This window comes from Myxocyprinus asiaticus, chromosome 5 (assembly GCF_019703515.2).
Source record: "Myxocyprinus asiaticus isolate MX2 ecotype Aquarium Trade chromosome 5, UBuf_Myxa_2, whole genome shotgun sequence".
Lineage (NCBI taxonomy): Eukaryota > Metazoa > Chordata > Actinopteri > Cypriniformes > Catostomidae > Myxocyprinus > Myxocyprinus asiaticus.
Genome location: NC_059348.1, coordinates 15,408,599 through 15,428,898, shown reverse-complemented (window position 1 = coordinate 15,428,898; position 20,300 = coordinate 15,408,599). Strand labels below are relative to the sequence as shown.

Genomic DNA, 20,300 nt, shown 5'->3' with positions numbered 1-20,300 from the left:
AAATACAAATATTTGTGGCACATCCAGTTTCTACTCGTTCTTTCATCTGCATAATATTTCAGCAGACAATCAAGTATATATGCTATACATATAAATATACTGTAAATAGCCTACATAAAAAGAGGAATTAATGTTTTCCATTTCTTTTACTGTAGCAGTAGGAGTGAATCGTGACAAACCCAACCATGCCTCATTAATCTGACATTTTTAATAAATAAATAAATTTCAAAATTTGCCTCTTAACATACAGTTAATGATGAAGAACTTGCAGGGCACAAAACACGTTACTTATAACGTTTAATGTTCGTACGCTTAACGTTCATTTAATATTTGTAATAATAATAATAATAATAATAATAATAATGTATAGTCTATTTCTGCTCTTTTTGACAGATTATTCTAAACATGGGGCTCGGACTTTCTTATTTCATGAGAGGTGATATGCGGCATTTCCTCCATGCTGATCACAAAACAGCTCTCCTCTTTAGAAAACATCTAAAATTGTGCTGAAGAATGGCCCTTAACCTGTTATCTGTCATTGAGCATTTGTCCGCATCATACGACTACCGGTTACGTGATTGGGCGCTTCACCAAGTAACGTCATCGTGACCTAATTAATATTCATAAGAAAAGTCTTCGCCATTCTGTTTTTCTTTTTTTTTTTTTTTTTGTCCCCCTTTATTTTTTCGTACGGGCATGCAAGAATAAATGATTATAATCGAAAGGGCCTTCTTTTCCACCCAAAACAAAAGGACATGAAAATGATTTTCATCTTGCGTGCTTGCGTGGGTTCCCGTAATACGCATGCGCAGAGTGAGTGCAGTCAGCTGACTTCCTGACTGAGGGAGGGACTGTCTGCTGCCAGTGTCCTGCTAATCCTTTAGATCCCGAAAAATTGCACGGAAAGGAAAGGGTCCATTCCGCGCCTATTCGTGCGGACACTAAGGAGGTATGGTTATATTTGTAACTACAGAACAAATATAATTGAAATTTAGCCCGCAGGGATATTTTGCATCCTTGAAATTACGAGCGATATTTCGACACGGGTCTCGAGGGAAGGAATAAACGAGCTCACTAACTATTAATGATGCTTCGTGAATTTGAATAATTAACATGGGCTACAAGACGACGGGTGCGCTGTTAACGCATTTAAAATGTTACCGTGGAAAACACGAACGGTTTATGGTACCAATTATGCCGCGATTAAACCGCACGAGACGGACACTTCCTGCTCTGCGCTGTACTGCACTGAATGAACAGGAACGTCATTTGCCGTTAAGAGTTTTCCAAAACAAACCCTTTGTATTGACATAGTATCGCGATTTTGACGATGTTTTGTGATTGAAGAGCAGGTCAAGTCACTGTTTAGCTATGCACGCTTGTATTTAGGTGTCATTAGTGTGCTTTTAACATGGATGAAATATGTTATTGTATTGTCAGAGCTGTCTGTTACAATATCAAGTCTTGTTATCTCCTAAACAGAAGCCCCAACTGTAACACCGTTCAGCGTCCTAACGGCTTTATCTAGTCTTACTGCAGGGCTGAATGTCTCAAAGCATCTTATCAAGGTCTCACAGAGCTGTTCTGTCATGCTGATTCTCTTGTGATCTACAGGAGTGAGAGCCCATCATGAAACGTGAGGTCTGAGGGACATCGCCACCATGATTGGAGGATTGTTCATCTACAACCATAAAGGGGAGGTGCTCATCTCTCGTGTCTACCGTGATGATATAGGGTGAGTGTGATGGCCATGGGTGGGAAATAATCCTAAAACTGCTGCCGTTCTCCAGTGCAAGGACTAGCTAATAATATGTCAGAGAAATATGAGTAGTTTTCTAAAAACCGTTGAGTCACTTTAGGGGAATAGATGATCTTTAAACAAAGATAGTTGTAGGAAAATTAAAGGGATAGTTCTCTCAAAAATGAAAATTCTCTCATCATTTTCTCATCCTCATGATATCCCAGATATGTATGACTTTCTTTCTTCTACAGAACACAAACGGAGATTTTTAGAAGAATATTTCAGCTGTGTAGGTCCATACAATGCAAGTGAATGGTGATCAAAACTTTGAAGCTCCAAAAAGCATATAAAGGCAGTATAAAAGTAGTCCTTACGACTCCAATGTCTAAATCCATGAACTATCCCTTTAAATACAGCATTAAAGGTGAGGTGTGCAATTTCGGTGCCACTAGTGGGCGGCAACAAAAAGATATTGCTTAATTGTATTGTTTTGGTGGGCTTTCATATTGCATTGGCAAGCATTTATTTTCTTTCAAATTCTATTTGGTGCTGCTAGTGGTGCTGAAATTACAGTACATCTTTAACATCAGATTTGGCATATTGACAGCATTTTATTGTGGTCCAGAAAATGTGCAGGCTGAAAAGAGCGGTGTTTTTTTAATCATACATGCTCAGCAGCGTTTAAACTCTGTGTCATTGGGAGTTTCCTGTAAGGGCAGGGAAAAAGGATAGACTACAGGATGTTAGAAGAAGACAGGAAAACATTCCTCTGTTTGCTTATTTTTCCTTTTATTCCATTCCATCATCATGACCAGCTACATTTCATTTTTTGTGCCTATGAATGGGGAGGTATTGGGTTTGTAGAGTTCATCAAACTCTAGTACAAGGATATTTGTTCATAACAAGATCTAATTGGTGTGTGTTTGCAGAACTGTTGTCCATTTACATATACAGCCTATGTTTGTCTCTTCTTTTTCCTTTTCATTATTTCCCTTATTGTCTTTGTCCTATGTTTCATTTTTTTTTCCTCTGGCTACTGTAGCAGTAGGTAAGCAGTCCTGCTGCAACCAGTGACTCGGAAGCATGTATATCCCAACAAACAGCCAATCAATGACTTTGACGCATGTCACTGTACCCATGGCAACAATTCAATGACCCCTAAGCATGTCACCTGACATACCGCAGTCAACCAAATATATATTATTTTTTTACCATGAAAATGCCCCTTTTTTGATTGCATTCAGGCATGACAAGTCTTTTTTTAGTAATTTTTTTTAGTTTCTATACATTGGAGATTTTGATCAATAACGTGCACTTTTTAAATGAAATGTTTGCCATTACAGGACTATTCTCATGTTAGTCATGAGTTTTAAGAATATCTGTCATCAAAATGAATTAGGAATTTATAAAGAAAAAAGATTTAATTGGACTCGTTTTGTAAATTGTATGCAGTTTTTGAGGTTCTTTAAAGGATGTTCCGGGTTCAATACAAGTTAAGCTCAATTGACAACCTTTGTAGCACAATGTTGATTAGCACAAAAATGATTTCAACTTGTCCCTTGTTTATTTAAAAAAAGAAACAAAAACATGGTTAAAGTAAGGCACTTACAAGGGAAGTGAATGGAGCCAGCCCGTAAAGGCTAATATACACACTTTCAAAAGTGTAGCCACAAGACGTAAACATTATACGTTAACATAATGTGATAAATAATAGCTTGTAGGTTTTACCACCGTTACGTCATCACTGCAACAAAGTTGTAATATTGGATATAACTTCAGACCGATAAGTTTAGTAATTTATTTTATCACTGAAATCATGTTAGCCTGTATAATGTTTTTGTCTTTTGGCTATATTTTTGAAACAGTGAGTATTTTATCATTTATGAACTGGCCCTATTCACTTCAATTTAGTGTTGTCACGATAACAACATTTTAAGTTGTCGGTACCAATCCCAGTTAAATTACACGATTCTCCATACCAATTTCGATACCACAAAAAAAAAACAACAAAAAAAAAAACAATATGCAATTGAACACACTCCTTTAACCAATTTAACAAAGTTAAATGTATCAATGAAAATAATACATTAAAACAATTACATGTTTCCTTGACGTGTTCTTCAATTAAGTGATTCCCCCCAAATTCTGTGTTTTTCCTTTCCATATTTTAAAGTTTAATTCAATTTCATCAACAACAGAAGAACAATTACATTTCAACATACCATTAAATTTTTTTTATTATTATTATTAAATTAAGTACTTCGGTAAAGATCCTCACAGTATAATCTAAAACACAAAATTGGTCTTATTTTTAGCACAACAGAACATCACATTATAAATGAAAAATTTATAAAAACTTCTAATCGGTATGTTTTTTCACATATATTTAGGTGTTTTTGCTTTTTCACAGAACAAACAAACACAAAACTAAGAACTACAACAAAAACAAAAACCACAGAACAATTGAGAGATAAATGCATACAAAGACAAATTATCATTGGACAGATAAAGCTACAAAATGCAAGCTTGTAAATGTTTGGATCATTCATTCATAGAATTATAAACTAAAATAGTAATAGAATTTGTACAACCATTATAAAAATAGTAATTACAAATAAAAACAAAAAACACAGTAACAATAAATAAATAAAATAACTAAGCGCATTATCCTGAGTATTGTCAGCCGTCTAATAATTTAGGCACAGTTTTCATTATATTATCAGTGATTACGGTCATCAGTCATCAAGTGCTAATAAGTTAGGCAGTAACGGGTCAGTGGGCTAAGAAAGCATTGTCAAATACTTTAAGTCTGTCATTATTAATGTATCTCAGCCTTTCCAATGCAAGCATATTTACAAGATCTTTAGCCCACATTTCAAACTTAGGCACTAAATCAGTTTTCCACGTTCGCAAAATCAATCTCTTAGCAATTATCAAACCAAATAATATAGCTTGTCTTTCCTGTATGTCTACATCTTGAGATTACTAGATATACCAAGAATAGCTGTGAGTGGACAAGGTTCAATATACTTTTTGAATGCTTTAGAAAAACAGTCAAGTACACTCTCCCAATATTCCTGTAGTTTAAGGCACGGCCATAGTGTGTGAGTCAAAGAACCCTCTGCTAACTTACATCTGTTGCAGAGTGGAGAAACCTTTGGGAATAAGCGATGTTGCTTCACTTTAGATAAATATATTCTGTGCAAAGTTTTGAACTGAATCAAATTATGCCTTACATTAACTGAACAAGCGTGTATGTTCCCAAGGCATTCTTCCCAACTATCTGAATTAATCTCTTAACCCAGTTCTGTTTCCCAGGCCTGTATTAACCACAGTTGTATTTGTGATATCTTGCTTTAACATAATGCTGTGAAAAGACGACACTGCTCCCTGATGTAAAGGATTGAACTTATTCATTTCTTCAAGTGTGTCATGCTGATTCATCACACTAACATTTTAAAGCTGTTTCTTCACAAAGTCCCTAACTTGTAAGTATCTAAACAAACTAGAGGTATTGATATTAAAGGCCCTTCTTAATTGCTCGAATGAGGCAAATTTCCCAACTATATATAGATCCTTTATGTTTTGAATGCCATCCTTCTCCCATTGTGTAAAATCTAAGTCAAGCAAACTAGGAGGAAAAGCATGGTTATGAATTATAGGGCTATCTAGATACATGTCAGGAGCTTTTATACAAGTTTTAATTTGCTTCCATATTTTTAGAGCATTATTTATAACAAAGTGATTATCATATAAGGCTTTATCAGTTTTATTAGGACTATTGAGAAGAGCAGCAGGAGTTGTCTTATTGCAAAATGCTTGTTCCATCCTTAGCCAGGAAGGATCTCCATGTACATTAATGGGCTGTTTTTATCACCAGGAGAAAACGCTTAGATTAGCTGCACAGTAATAATATTTGAACTGCGGTAGGCTAAACCCTCCATATTTCTTAGCTTTACATAGATGCTTCTTTTTTATAATTTTTTTTGTAATTTCTTTGGATTTTTCCCCTTTTTCACCCAATTTGGAATGCCTAATTCCCAGTGCGCTTTTTAAGTCCTCGTGTTCGCGTAGTGGTTCGCCTCAATCCGGGTGGCGGAGGATGAATCCCAGTTGCCTCCGCGTCTGAGACCATCAACCCACGCATCTTATCACGTGGCTTGTTGAGCGCATCGCCATGGAGACATAGCGCGTGTGGAGGCTTCACGCCATCCACCGCGGCATCTGCGCTCAACTCACCACGCGCCCCACCGAGAACGAACCACATTATAGCGACCACGAGGAGGTTACCCCATGTGACTCTACCCTCCCTAGCAACTGGGCCAATTTGGTTGCTTAGGAGACCTGGCTGGAGTCACTCAGCACGCCCTGGAATTCGAACTAGTGAACTCCAGGGGTGGTAGCCAGCGTCTTTTACCACTGTGCTACCCAGGCCCCCTACATAGATGCTGCTTAGATATTCGCACACTCTTATAATCCCACAAATAAGGCACAATTACAGCATCTAATTGTTTAAAAAAACTTTGTGGGATAAAACAGGGAATTGCCTGAAAAATGTAAAAAAATTGAGGGAGTGCCACCATCTTGATCGAGTTAATCCCACCTGTCACTGTCATGAGCAGCATCCTCCAAAATTCAATATTTCACTTTAACTGATCTAATATTCTTTGCCAGTTTATTCTGAGTAGATCTTTGGGCTCTTTAGTAACTGTAACCCCGAGATACACAAAAGAATTGTGCTTTTTTTTAAATTCTTGGAATTCAAGAATTGTGGGTCTATTCTTGTAATGGTCATTAATTCGCTCTTTTCCCAGTTAATTGTAAAGCCAAAAAAGGTTCCAGATATTTTAATCAAAGACAAAACTGAAGGGACAGACTTTTGAGGGTCAGAAATATATAATAAAATGTCATCTGCGTATAATGAGAGATGGTGGGGGAACCTTCAATATTTATTGGACTAATATCTTGATGCTGCCTTATACTCACAGCCAGGGGTTCAATAAGAATCGCAAACAAAAAAGGTGAGAGGGGGCAGCCCTGTCGCGTTCCTCTGCATATTTTAAAGGGAGGAGACACATTCTGGTTTGTGATAATAGACGCAACAGGGTGAGCATAGATAGTTTCAATCCAGCCCTTAAAGACAGGCCCAAATCCAAATGCTTCTATGGCAGATCTCATGTATGACCATTCTACCTGGTCAAAGGCATGCTGCGCATCAAGAGAAATGATAGCTGTGTCTGTATAACTTTTGGCATATAAAATGTTAAAAAGACGATGCAAATTAAAAAATGTGTCTGCCAGGCATAAAGCCAGTAAAGTGCAAATGTGGCTTCTCAGACGATTTGCCAGTATTTTCCCAATTTGTTTCTATTGGGATCAGCGAAATAGGACGATAAAATGAGACCAATAAGGGATCATGTCCTGGTTTGGGAATCAAAGTTATATTGGCCCTATATAAAGTAGGAGGCAGCTCAGAGGCATTGCCACTATGTTTATACATGCGTACAAGAAAGGGGGAAATTATATCACTAAATTTCTCAATTGTAAACCCATCTGGGCCAGGGGATTTGATATTTGGAAAAGAAAAAAATTGCTTTATTAATCTCTTTAAGGCTTATATCTGCATCTCAATGTTTTACTTCATTTCATTTAATTTTGGAAGATTCAAATTGGCTAGGAAAGTAATTGCTGTGTTTGAAGTTGTATTCTCCTGGGACTGATATACATCTTCATAAAATTTAGCAAAACACCTATTTATATCAATAGAAGAGTTTGCCACTATCCGATTATTGAGTGTATAGCTCGAGATGCTTGGGCATGTCTCAACTGGCGAGCAAGTAGTTTTTGCGGTTTATCTTCTAGTTCAAAATATTGCTGCATAACTTAAATATTTGTAAAACATTTTTAGACATGGACGCATTATATTCATATTTTGATTTTATAATATTATTTAATGTTTCAGCACTCTGAGTGGCTCTATAAAATATATTATGATATTTTGAACGTACAGCACTCTTATGATATATTTCTTACATATAATAATAATAATTATTATTATTATAAGTAAATATTACGTTATACTATACAGTAGTGATACATTTCTTCAATTTCACCGGTTGAGCTTTTATTTTTAATCAAGCTTTTATTTAGACATAAAATCTTTTCCTTCTCTGTGTTTTGATGGTAGTTTCACACTTCCGAAGAAGACATTGGTTATATGGCCCAAGGTGATTATTGAAGCGCAAATTGCTGCAATTTAATTATATAAATATATAGTCTGTAGGCGCTGTGCACGTCACAGTGAGTGAGCACTCTCTTCTGTCGTCCACTACAACAATTACAGCACGCAATGCTTATTAAATGTGGTGTTTAAAGCGTATGAGCGTGAAGCACACAGCACATGCAGACTGTAATTAAATCACATCCTTTTGCGCTTTGATAATCACACTAGGACATGTCATGATTTTCATTTAATTATTCCATTTTAGTTTGAAAGGAGTAACAGAGCACACGCTCAAGCATGTAAGCATTTGAAAGCAGCTGGGTATCAGCGAGCATGCTGGGACCGAATTGAGTCAGTGCTTGAAACTACCGGTACTGCAGAAACACTGGTATCGTGACATCTTTTTTTATTTTACTACCGACTTGGTACCGAAGTACCGGTACTTTTGGCAACACTACTTCCATTATAAGCACCTTGCTGTGACAGCGATTTTTGCTTTTGTTAAACAAATAAACAATGGCCGTTTTTTGTGATAATCTACAATTAAATAATGCTACAAATTCAGTTGATTGACATTAACTTGATTTGAATCTGGTCTTTAATGCTTTATCTGCTGTGCAAACTGCAAACAAAAGGAGTGTTTGCCTTTAAGGCTTTACTGGCAGATGGTGACCATGTGCTCACTCTTCCTGCCCAACTCCATTAAATCCACCTTGACTTCACGCTCTTATCCTCCTCCACAGACGTAATGCCGTGGATGCATTCCGCGTGAATGTGATCCATGCCCGTCAGCAGGTGCGCTCCCCTGTCACCAACATCGCCCGCACCAGTTTCTTCCACGTCAAACGCTCCAACATCTGGTTGGCTGCCGTCACCAAGCAGAATGTCAACGCTGCTATGGTGTTCGAGTTCCTCTACAAGATGTGTGATGTCATGACTGCCTACTTTGGGAAGATCAGTGAGGAGAATATCAAGAACAACTTTGTGCTCATCTACGAGTTGCTGGATGGTAGGACTGGATCAAAAGTGTTCTTTGTTTTTTAATTGATTCTTTCCGCACTGCCTAAAATCAAACTCGCCCTTCTCCTAATGGCATGCTTGCCTGGCAGTCTTCTACTGTTGGCAGTAAGATGCACCTTAAACCACAAGCTCTGCAGTAAACCTTGTTCACCAGCTGAATAAATAAATGGTTTCGTAAATGAAACGTCGAGGAGGTCCAGTGTATTTGAAACAAAGTTTCTTGAAGCGTAGATTGTCTCATTCCAGCAGAATGATTCATTTGATTGTTTGTCTTTGTGTGGACAGAGATCCTGGACTTTGGATACCCCCAGAACTCAGAGACTGGTGCACTCAAGACTTTTATTACCCAGCAGGGCATCAAAGGCCAGGTAAGATGGGGCTGTTTCACTAGTCTTAATTCTAACCGCAACAAATGTCATACTGCTGATGTTTATGTGAATTAAGCATTTTAGATAATTAACGTAATAGCTAATTTAGGACTTGCAGATGTGTAAATACAAAATACTTTTTTATTACAGTAATCTCCAATACTGATAACTAAGTTGGTGGAAAAGACTGATTAATAAATTAAATTACATTAATTAATCGGCCAATAGTTTTAAAAATTGATTTATAGAATGTTAAAACATGTTCTTAGTTTCTCTTTTCCTAACTAGGGTTGGGAATCGAAAACCGGTTCTTGCTCAGCATTGTTTTCTTTAAAAAAATATACCGGAATCGTTTGATCATCATGACTTTCGGTTCCGTTAACAGTTCTGTAAAACACAAGTGCTCCCAGTGTATTATGATTCCCAAATGAATGACTCTATAAGTTGGCTCTTTTGAATCTACAGCGTGAAACATACGCCGCTTCCAGTATAGACCGATTCCCGAAAGAACGATTCAAGGGAGCCGGTTCTTTTGAATCTGCAGTGTGAAACATATGGCACTTCCGGTACGATGCGCAAGTTATGAATGTCCAATTGGAAATGAAATAACAACTGTTGAAATCTCACAAGCCTGAAGTACAACATTAGGCTACAGAATACTGTCTAAACTGTCTCTGGAACAGTTACTGTTTATTTAATGATGGCCTGTGTATCTATTAAATCAAGCAGTGCAGTTACTGACTGGTGTTTCAGATGACAATGTATAATTAAAGATACACAAGTTTTGTTGTAATAAGTGGAATTTTATAAAAGAATAAATTAATTATGGCATCACATTTCTTGTTTGTTTTATATCTTTTTATTTAAAAAAATCATTGTATTAATGTCTCAAAGTCTGCAAGAACACACCTTTTACAAGAATTGTATTAAATTTATTTCTGATTTGTAATCTGACATCAGAGTTAGATACAGAGTAAATACAGTAAGAATTTTATTTTTCATGTAATAATGAGAAGATTAGTAATCTCATCAAATAATTATTCCTCAAAAGTTCTAAAAGAATGACCGGAATCATTACTAGAACCGTTAAGGAACCAGAATCGTTAAAATGAATCCAAATTGGAACCGGAATCATGAAAAAAAAAAACGTTAATTAGCAAATATCTGCATAGACTTCTGCTGATAACTATAGTTCCAAAAAGCAACTATCAGCACCGATTATTTGGTAAAACCGATATATTGGTCTACCTTTAATCTCAGTATTAAAAGTCATCTAACAACACTATTTTTGTACTGCAAGTTCTTGAGTATCAATTGAGAACCAAGAAAATGTGCAAAACAAGATCAATGTTCTATTTAAATAGCTTCATTTAAATCACATTAGGGTGTGTGTATTGTTTGGCACGCTATCTCAGCTTAAATGAGAATAGTATGCAAATTACTGTGTAGGACTGTGCGTATACAGTCACATTTTCTCACAGTGTTATATATTTTTGATCCTTGTATCAAAATTTTTTACATTTCCTTTTATGTGTGAATTTATATTTCCTAGAGTTCAATTAATGAGAAAGCAGGTCATCTAAGTAAACTCTGAAGCCATAGTAATAAAAAAGTGAAGCAAACATGTTTTTGCAAACAGCATTTTTGTAATAATAATCAACTCGTGCTGAATATGCAGACTTGTTAGCAGTACCATTCAATCCTTTATCATACAGAGAGCATCTGTTAAGTCTTCCTGTTTGCTATATTATTTGCCTGTCTATTCTGTAATATATTGGTAAAGATGTTTGCCTCATGTTGAGTGTGAATATTATTTCTAATATACATTTTCCTTTTTTTCCCATCTGCTTTTCTGGACCTGTCTGACTGCAGCATCAGGTATATCATTTTATATTCTTCATAGATATATTTGTATTCTTCAAAGACTATACTTGTGGTTGAAAGAAGCACAGCAAAGTCTGTAGGAGTAAATGTATATCATGATATTCATATTTTTTTCTGGTCGATAACAATATACAGCTCTGGAAAAAATTAACTCAAATTTGGAATGGAATGGCTGCCAGTGTCTGTTGAATTCCAGCACAAGCACACCTCATTCTACTTAATGAGGTACTGATTAGGTGATCACCTGAACCAAATCTTATTTAACAAGGAAAAGTATAAAAACCACTGCTGTGGTCATCACTATCCTCTTGCAATAGGACCAGCTGGAAGGCAAAAACAGAGCTAGTAGTACCTCAAAATTAATTGGAATAAAAAAATAGCTATTTACCATGCCAAAAGAGATTGAAAAGTTTTCAGTGAGGAAAGGAAGGGTTAAATTCTGGCTTTACTGGCAGAGGGATACAGTGAGCATCAGGTTGCTTCCATCCTTAAATTTCAAAGATGGCGGTTCAAAAGAACAACATCAAGCAGAAGACATTGGGGACAACCGAGCTTCAGACCCACAGAGGAAAAAATAACTCTCCACTGACCGGGATGACCGCCAACTCATTCGAATGTCACTCCTCAACCGTAGGATGACATCAAGTGAATGGCAAACGGCAGCTGGTGCATGTGCATGGTGAGGACGGTTCAAAACAGGCTCCCGGGGGCAGGGCTGAAGTCGTGCAAAGCTAGAAAAAAAGCCCTTCATCAATGAAAAGCAAAGAAGAGCCAGGCTGAGGTTTGCAAAAGACCATAAGGTTTGGACTGTAGAGGACTGGAGTAAGGTCATCTTCTCTGAGTCCAGTTTTCAGCTTTGCCCAACACCTGGTCATCTAATGGTTAGATGGAGACCTGGAGGGGCCTACAAGCCACAGTGTCTCGCACCCACTGTGAAATTTGGTGGAGGATCGTTGATGATCTGGGGATGCTTCAGCAAGGCTGGATTCATCTTTGTGAAGGACCACCGGATCAAGACCCTGTCATTGTCAGCCCAATCTCCAGACCTGAACTCCATTGAAATCCTCTGGAATGTGATCAAGAGGAAGATGGATGGCCACCAGCCATCAAACAAAGCTGAGCTGCTTGAATTGTTGCACCAGGAGTGGCATAAAGTCACCCAACAGCAATGTGAAAGACTGGTGGAGAGCATGCAAAGACGCGTGAAAGCTGTGATTGAAAATCAGGTTTATTCCACCAAATATTGATTTCTGAACCCTTCCTAAGTTAAAACATTAGTATTGTGTTTAAAAATGAATATGAACTTGTTTTCTTTGCATTATTCGAGGTCTGAAAACACTGCATCTTTTTTTGTTATTTTGACCAGTCGTCATTTTCTGCAAATAAATGCTCAGTTTGTTTTTTGAATTTGGGAGAAATGTTGTCAGTAGTTTATAGAATAAAACAAAACACATACAGTACTTATAAATAGTAAATCCTGAGAAACTGATAATTGTGCAGTGGTCTCTTAAAGTTTTTCCAGAGCTGTATATCACAATGTACACATTTTTATAGAAAATTTATAAATGTCTGAAAAATAATTTAAGTTCCTCTTTTATTTAAAATAGACCTTATGTCCAAAGTCCAAACATTTTGCACATTTAAAAAAACTACTTTTTTTTATTAATTGCAATTATATTGCAATTAAACTTCTTAATCAGTAAAGAATTATTAACCCTTGTGCGACCTTTTTCATTTTTGTTTTTTCGATCATTTTGGCTGTGTTCATGCAAACGGCATAAATTTTGCCAAAGGTGTGTATTTTGGGGGGAATTTTGAATTTTGATATTTCAACCTCAGTTTCTAGAATACATCTGTGTACATGAAATAGTTACACTCATGACTTTCAGGACAAAAATGTCCCTACTGAAACCCATTGAAACTGCAATATTTGATCCCAATGCCATTAAAGCATAAAATTATGAATTCTAAGATATTATGCTTTCATTCCGGAGCACTGGCTTCAAAATTTACATTTTTGATATTTTCCACCAGATGGCGCCATGTTCCTCATGTTTAGCCTATGGAGCAAATACATGCTTTTCCCCTATTTTCTGTTTGCTGTATTATAGAGCACTGCAGGCCAGTTGAATAAATGATGCAGCTAAAATTGTGTGGGTGTGTTGGTATGGATGTCAGAGTGTGTTTTGCATGTGTGTATTGAGAAATTTGTATGTGTGTGTGTGTGTGTGTGTGTGTGTGTAAAAAAAAAAACAAAAAAAAAACAACAGTGGCATTATTATGATCAGGACTGATGTTGGTTGAAAATTCTAAGTCAGTGAAAGTGGGAAATAATATTAATATATATTTTTATGGCAGTTTTTTGATGCGGACATTTTTGTCCTCTAAGGTCCTGAGTGTGAGTGGTGTGTTTTTTTTTATTTTATTTTATTTTATATTTTTATCTGACTGCACAAAAAATAATACTGCATCAAAATCAATGTTGTTGACATTGACATATCCCAGACTGTGATAATCCAAAAAATATTTCTCCCCTTAGCATTTTGTATATGGAAAATAATTCTTTTTTTTGTTTTGTTTTTTCATAAAGAACAACAGTGGCATTATTTAAATAAACTGGCATTTTAAAGGGTTAAAATCCTGAAAATGAATGAATATTTGGTAGTTATGATCAGGACTGATGTTGGTTAAAAAATTAACTCATTGAAAGTGGAAAATAATATTAATATAGAATATTATTATGGCAGTTTTTTGACACGGACATTTTTGTCCTTTTAAGGACCTCTGAGTAACTTTTTTTTTTATTGACGCACAAGGGTTAAAAATGCTATTTTATCTCCTTGACATCGTTTTCCAAGCAAAAAATTAATCTTATCCAATTGAACATTATAAGCGTTTGTTTTGATTCTGAAGCAAATTAACCCCTCCATCACGTATTTGTTTTGAATTTTTCCTACCAATATACTGTATACTTAACTTTATACTGATGACCTTATACTAGATATAATTGGACGGTTAATAAAGGTGTCATTTAATAATGCTTTATTAAATCCTCAGTGTAATCACTTCTCTCTCTGTAGCAGCAGGTAGGAAAGCTTGAGCATTACCAGCAGTAAAGGGAAAAAACGGCACTATTATATCCATGAGTAATGCAAAAGTAAATAATGACCGATAAAAATAGACAATGACTACATTTTTACAACTCAGATCTGTCATTATGTTAAGTGCAAACTATGATTGGAATGCGTATTTTGTACCATGCTGGAGCATTTTGCATAACCGCGATATAGACGACACTCTAAAATTTTTACTGGTTGACACATTTCTACCAGTATATAATTTTAACCGGTTGATCACACACCCCGTACAGTCAGTGGACTTTAACAACTATTCTCAATGGACCATTATTGTTAATTTGCAGACTAAAGAGGAGCAGTCTCAGATCACCAGCCAGGTGACCGGTCAGATCGGCTGGCGTCGTGAAGGCATCAAATATCGCCGCAACGAGCTCTTCCTGGATGTGCTGGAAAGCGTCAATCTACTCATGTCTCCACAAGGTAAAACCACATTCACTGAGGTGTGAGGAGTGTGTGTTATGAGTGCCCACCCATTCACATACTACTGTGCATTGCCCCATCAGGTCAGGTCCTGAGCGCCCACGTCTCTGGTCGTGTGGTGATGAAGAGCTACCTAAGTGGAATGCCTGAATGCAAGTTTGGCATGAACGACAAAATCGTAATTGATAAACAGGGGAAGGGAGGAACTACAGATGACCCGGGGAAAAGGTTAGAAAATGTTTACGTTCAGCAATTAAGTTTTGGCTGTCTGTGTCTCTCTTATTTGCTTTACAAATTTTGTTTGTCTTTTGTCTGGATTTTTGAGTCTTGTTTTGCATATCTACCCAGGATTTTGAAAGATATTTGATTGTAATTGTGTTGTGCCCACCACTGATTTCTTTTGATTTTTGAAGCTGTCTGTTTTTGTTGCGTCTCTCTTTGTGCTTTACCACAGTGAGTTAGGGGGAAGGTATTGTATCTCTGCACTTCTATTTGTCCATTTATTTGTTTGTTGTGCTTTTGCCTCACAATTCCTAATCAGAATTTCTTCTGCTTTTCTTTGTAGAATTTGAAATATTAGTAATAAGTGAATTTATTTATGCAAAGGCAAGCATTGCTGTTATTATTGCTCATACGTAGGGTTAGGGATTTAGACAAACCCCATATTCTTAAGTATTAAACTTCAGCGCATAACTGTCCCATATCATTTGTGCTGCGGACATGAATGACAACTCAAATTATGCGGCTTTGTGAAGAGAGATTACTTTTACTAGTACTATTACTTTTCTAAGTGATAAAAATTTCCATTTTCACCTGGTGGATGATAACATTGGTAGAAATGCATTAATGGAGGGAGCTGAGCCATATATTGGGACCAATTATGGTTCTTTTCACTTTGGCAAGTAAGCAACCACCCAGAACACCCTAAAAACCACATAGCAACATTTTTAAAAACACTCAGAACACCTTAGCAACCGCATTGCAATGTACTTGCAACCACTCTCAACACCCTAGCATCATGGCAGTGAGTTTTGCACGGGCAATCACCACTCACATTTTCTTCATAAAATGTAAAAATCTAGTTGATTCATTTATTTTTCAGATATGATGTGTTTGTTAGAGGTAGATATAATTTCATTGTACGTACTAGTTCTAGTATTTAGCTAATTTAACTTTGATAGAAATGTCCTCTGATTCAAAGATGAAACTGTTTTGTTTCAGTGGGAAACAGTCCATAGCCATCGACGACTGCACTTTCCATCAATGTGTGCGTCTCAGCAAGTTCGACTCTGAACGCAGCATCAGTTTCATTCCTCCGGATGGAGAATATGAGCTTATGAGGTTGGCAGCAGACTTTCCAGAATTTGATTGTAGAATTGACTCTGTCCTCACTCATCATACATCTATGCATGCAGGTATCGCACCACTAAGGACATTATTCTGCCGTTCCGTGTCATTCCGCTGGTCCGAGAGGTTGGACGCACAAAGCTGGAGGTCAAAGTTGTCATCAAATCTAATTTCAAGCCCTCACTCCTGGCACAGAAAATAGAGGTAATGGGTTAAAAAGTTTTTGGGGTGAATCTATTTTATATTTCATCCCAAAATCAAAAGAAAAACTTAAGAAATTATATTTTGTAATCTAAAAGTAAAGCCTATTTTAGGACCATAAAGAGTTTTTTGCATTTTGACTTAATTATTGCAATTAGCGCATTTTATCCACAAAATTTTGTTTAAAAAAAAAAAACAACAAAAAAGATTCTAGTAATGTTAATATAGTAACGGGGTGTAAAAATTTGATCTTTTTGATTTTGGGGTGAAAACACGGACAGTTCACTTTGATGTACACTATATTGCCAAAAGTATTCGCTCACCCATCCAAATAATTGAATTCAGGTGTTCCAATCACTTCCATGGCCACAGGTGTATAAAATGAAGCACCTAGGCATGCAGACTGCTTCTACAAACATTTGTGAAAGAATGGGCCGCTCTCAGGAGCTCAGTGAATTCCAGTGTGGTACTGTGATAGGATGCCACCTGTGCAACAAGTCCAGTCGTGAAATTTCCTCGCTACTAAATATTCCACAGTCAACTGTCAGTGCTATTATAACAAAGTGGAAGCGATTGGGAATGACAGCAACTCAGCAACGAAGTGGTAGGCCACTTAAAATGACAGAGTGGGGTCAGCGGATGCTGAGGCGCATAGTGCGCAGATGTCACCAACTTTCTGCAGAGTCAATCGCTACAGACCTCCAAAGTTCATGTGGCCTTCAGATTAGCTCAAGAACAGTGCGTAGAGAGCTTCATGGAATGGGTTTCCATGGCCGAGCAGCTGCATCCAAGCCATACATCACCAAGTGCAATGCAAAGCGTCGGATGCAGTGGTGTAAAGCACGCCGCCACTGGACTCTAGAGCAGTGGAGACGCGTTCTCTGGAGTGACGAATCACGTTTCTCCATCTGGCAATCTGATGGACGAGTCTGGGTTTGGCGGTTGCCAGGAGAACGGTACTTGTCTGACTGCATTGTGCCAACTGTGAAGTTTGGTGGAGGGGGGATTATGGTGTGGGGTTGTTTATCAGGAGCTGGGCTTGGCCCCTTAGTTCCAGTGAAAGGAACTCTGAATGCTTCAGCATACCAAGAGATTTTGGACAATTCCATGCTCCCAACTTTGTGGGAACAGTTTGGGGATGGCCCCTTCCTGTTCCAACATGACTGCGCACCAGTGCACAAAGCAAGGTCCATAAAGACATGGATGAGCGAGTTTGGTGTGGAAGAACTTGACTGGCCTGCACAGAGTCCTGACCTCAACCTGATAGAGCACCTTTGGGATGAATTAGAGCGAAGACTGCGAGCCAGGCCTTCTCGTCCAACATCAGTGTCTGACCTCACAAATGCGCTTCTGGAAGAATGGTCAAAAATTCCCATAAACACACTCCTAAACCTTGTGGAAAGCCTTCCCAGAAGAGTTGAAGCTGTTATAGCTGCAAAGGGTGGGCCGACGTCATGTTAAACCCTATGGATTATGAATGGGATGTCACTTAAGTTCATATGCGTCTAAAGGCAGATGAGCGAATACTTTTGGCTATATAGTGTATGTTAAAAAGCCTGATGTTTGTCATGTTATCTTTGCACTCATTGATGTGACCATCATTTTTTTTTCTCTCCATTTCAAGAAAATTTCTTAAGCAGATAAGTCTGTTTTGAATAATAAAATTTAGTCTTTCTCGCAAAGCAGCATATAAACTGATGCACATCTGTCACGTGCAGAAGACAACACATTTCCATTTGCTTACAGACAAGTTTTTAAGGTGATTGCTGTTTTTTGTTTTTTTTAAATAGTGATTGTTTTGAACAGGTGCGCATTCCAACACCTCTGAACACTAGTGGAGTGCAGGTGATCTGTATGAAAGGAAAAGCCAAGTACAAGGCCAGTGAGAACGCCATTGTGTGGAAGTAAGTCTTCATGTATCTCTTTAAACCTCCTGACTAGCACACTCCAGTTCTTGCATGTATATTTATGTCATGCTCAACTGTGTCCTCAGGATCAAACGCATGGCAGGAATGAAGGAGTCTCAGATTAGTGCTGAGATTGAGCTGCTGCCCACTAACGATAAGAAGAAGTGGGCCCGTCCACCCATTTCCATGAACTTTGAGGTGCGTTGATTGAGGAGTTGTTCTTGCTGGTTGTTTATTCAGCAATCCCATATCTTAGGGTGTGTTCACACTTGTAGTTCGCTTCTCTTGGTCCGGACCAAAAAAGAAAATGATACATTTAGACCTGGTTCGCTTAGTGTTCACACTGGCATTTTTAACACCGAACCTATCGATACAAAACCAAAGGCATCAGGAAAAAGTCACAACCTGATCGGACAGATTTTATGACATATATTTTTTGACGGAACTTGCCGAACATCCAAAACAATGTTGGCTGCTGGGCGAAATGCGCTCGTTATATTTATATATGTATATATGGTGGTAGGCCTATTTTTACCAGCTGAGAACAAACGAAGGGCTAATAAAATGTGTAAATGAGTCAAAACAGTGCCAAGAATTCCTCCATTGCACACACAAACGAAGATATGCTGCAAGGACTGCTGACGGTGGTTCCGACGCCTGTATCGAACTGTAATGGGCAACGTAGCTCCAATGATGAGAAGAACCAGGTATGCTTGAGGTCAGTATTAGGCAAATGACTTCCTGTTTTTGGACCGTTTAGACGTCTTTGGTCCATGTTGCGTTCATATATCAGTCGAACCGCACCAGAGTTCGTTTGGAAGCGGACCGAGACCCGCTATTCAGGCGGTCTCGGTCCGCTTGTTTGGTGCGCACCAAGGTTCGGATGGCAGTGTTCACACTTGTTCAAATAAACTGCACTAACAGAGCAATCGCACCAGAGATCGTTTTAATCGAACCAAACCTGCCAAGTGTGAACACACCCTTAAGATGGCACTTTGTAAGAAAAGGGTACAAAATAGGGTTTGTACTTAAAAAAAAATGTGTTCCCCTTCATCTAACAACCCTGTTAGAAAAATGTGGCACGTGTTTAAATACAGTTTGAAACCCTGCTTTTTGTGATTTAATTCTTTTCCTTCAATAATCTATTCGTCCATCTTTTAAAATAGGCCAGAATGTGTTAGAGGGTTGCAAGTAACAGAAATTTGTTGTATTGTTAATGTTATGTTAGATAAGTTTATCTAACTTATCTAGTAGTTCTCACTCCAAATAACATGGGATTTGTGCCTAAAATCGCTTTGTTAATTGGACATTTGTGGAAAGTGCCAGACACATTTGACCACTTCATATGTTGAATGTACATTACCTCCCTTTCTCTCAGGTTCCATTTGCACCCTCTGGGTTGAAGGTGCGTTACCTGAAAGTATTCGAGTCGAAACTGAACTACAGTGACCATGATGTCATTAAATGGGTGCGATACATTGGACGCAGCGGAATCTATGAGACGCGCTGCTAATGAGCCACTGAGCTGAGGGACCAGCGTTATCTGTCCTATAAATATATACCATGTTTCCCTCTCATCAACATTTGTGGGCGAATTAAAATGACAAATTACTAAAATATGCTAAATGTGAAATCTAGTATCCTGTATTTGTTTGTACAAGTGCTGTAATGAACAGATCCAGTGGAGAGCTGAGAGATGCGCTCGGTTAAGACCAGAGTGGGTGGTCTCCGTTAATGTCTCTCTGCAGTGTATGTCTATCTTTAAACCCCAACTTCCCCATTTGATGTAGTTGGTCTTATTACACATCTGCTCAGTATGGTCAGTTTTGTCTGTGGTTATTCTCATATTGGTCATTCTGTCAGTATCTCTCTCTGTGACAGTCTAGTTCAGTATAAATATATAATGGGAAAAGCACTGTGGTGTCGTGATTTATTTCATTTCAGTTGTCGTCTTAGAAATTAATACGGGTATTTTGCATTTTAAATTTTGTGTAAAAATGTCTTAAAGGTGAAATGGGTCATTTCTACACCACTAGTGTCACAAAATGGAAA

General features: G+C 37.7%; 1 protein-coding gene across 1 annotated transcript; it reads left to right on the top strand.

Annotated features, from left to right (window-relative positions):
* The first annotated feature begins 820 nt into the window (after window positions 1–820).
* Window positions 821–20,163, top strand: LOC127441679 (AP-2 complex subunit mu-A). The gene is made up of 12 exons (XM_051699332.1): window positions 821–949; window positions 1,615–1,735; window positions 8,708–8,973; window positions 9,270–9,352; window positions 11,225–11,230; window positions 14,658–14,793; window positions 14,877–15,021; window positions 16,015–16,134; window positions 16,209–16,344; window positions 18,148–18,245; window positions 18,335–18,446; window positions 19,627–20,163. The coding sequence occupies exons 2-12, from the start codon at window positions 1,662–1,664 to the stop codon at window positions 19,759–19,761; spliced, it is 1,311 nt and encodes a 436-aa protein (XP_051555292.1). The 5' UTR covers window positions 821–949; window positions 1,615–1,661; the 3' UTR covers window positions 19,762–20,163.
* The last annotated feature ends 137 nt before the right edge of the window (window positions 20,164–20,300 follow it).

Excerpts from the sequence above, each read along its gene's own strand:
- LOC127441679 (XM_051699332.1), top strand. The coding sequence starts at position 1,662 with ATGATTGGAGGATTGTTCATCTACAACCATAAAGGGGAGGTGCTCATC. Across the intron at positions 8,974-9,269 it reads CATCTACGAGTTGCTGGATG|AGATCCTGGACTTTGGATAC; the intron begins GTAGGACTGGAT and ends TTGTGTGGACAG. Across the intron at positions 15,022-16,014 it reads ACAGATGACCCGGGGAAAAG|TGGGAAACAGTCCATAGCCA; the intron begins GTTAGAAAATGT and ends GTTTTGTTTCAG.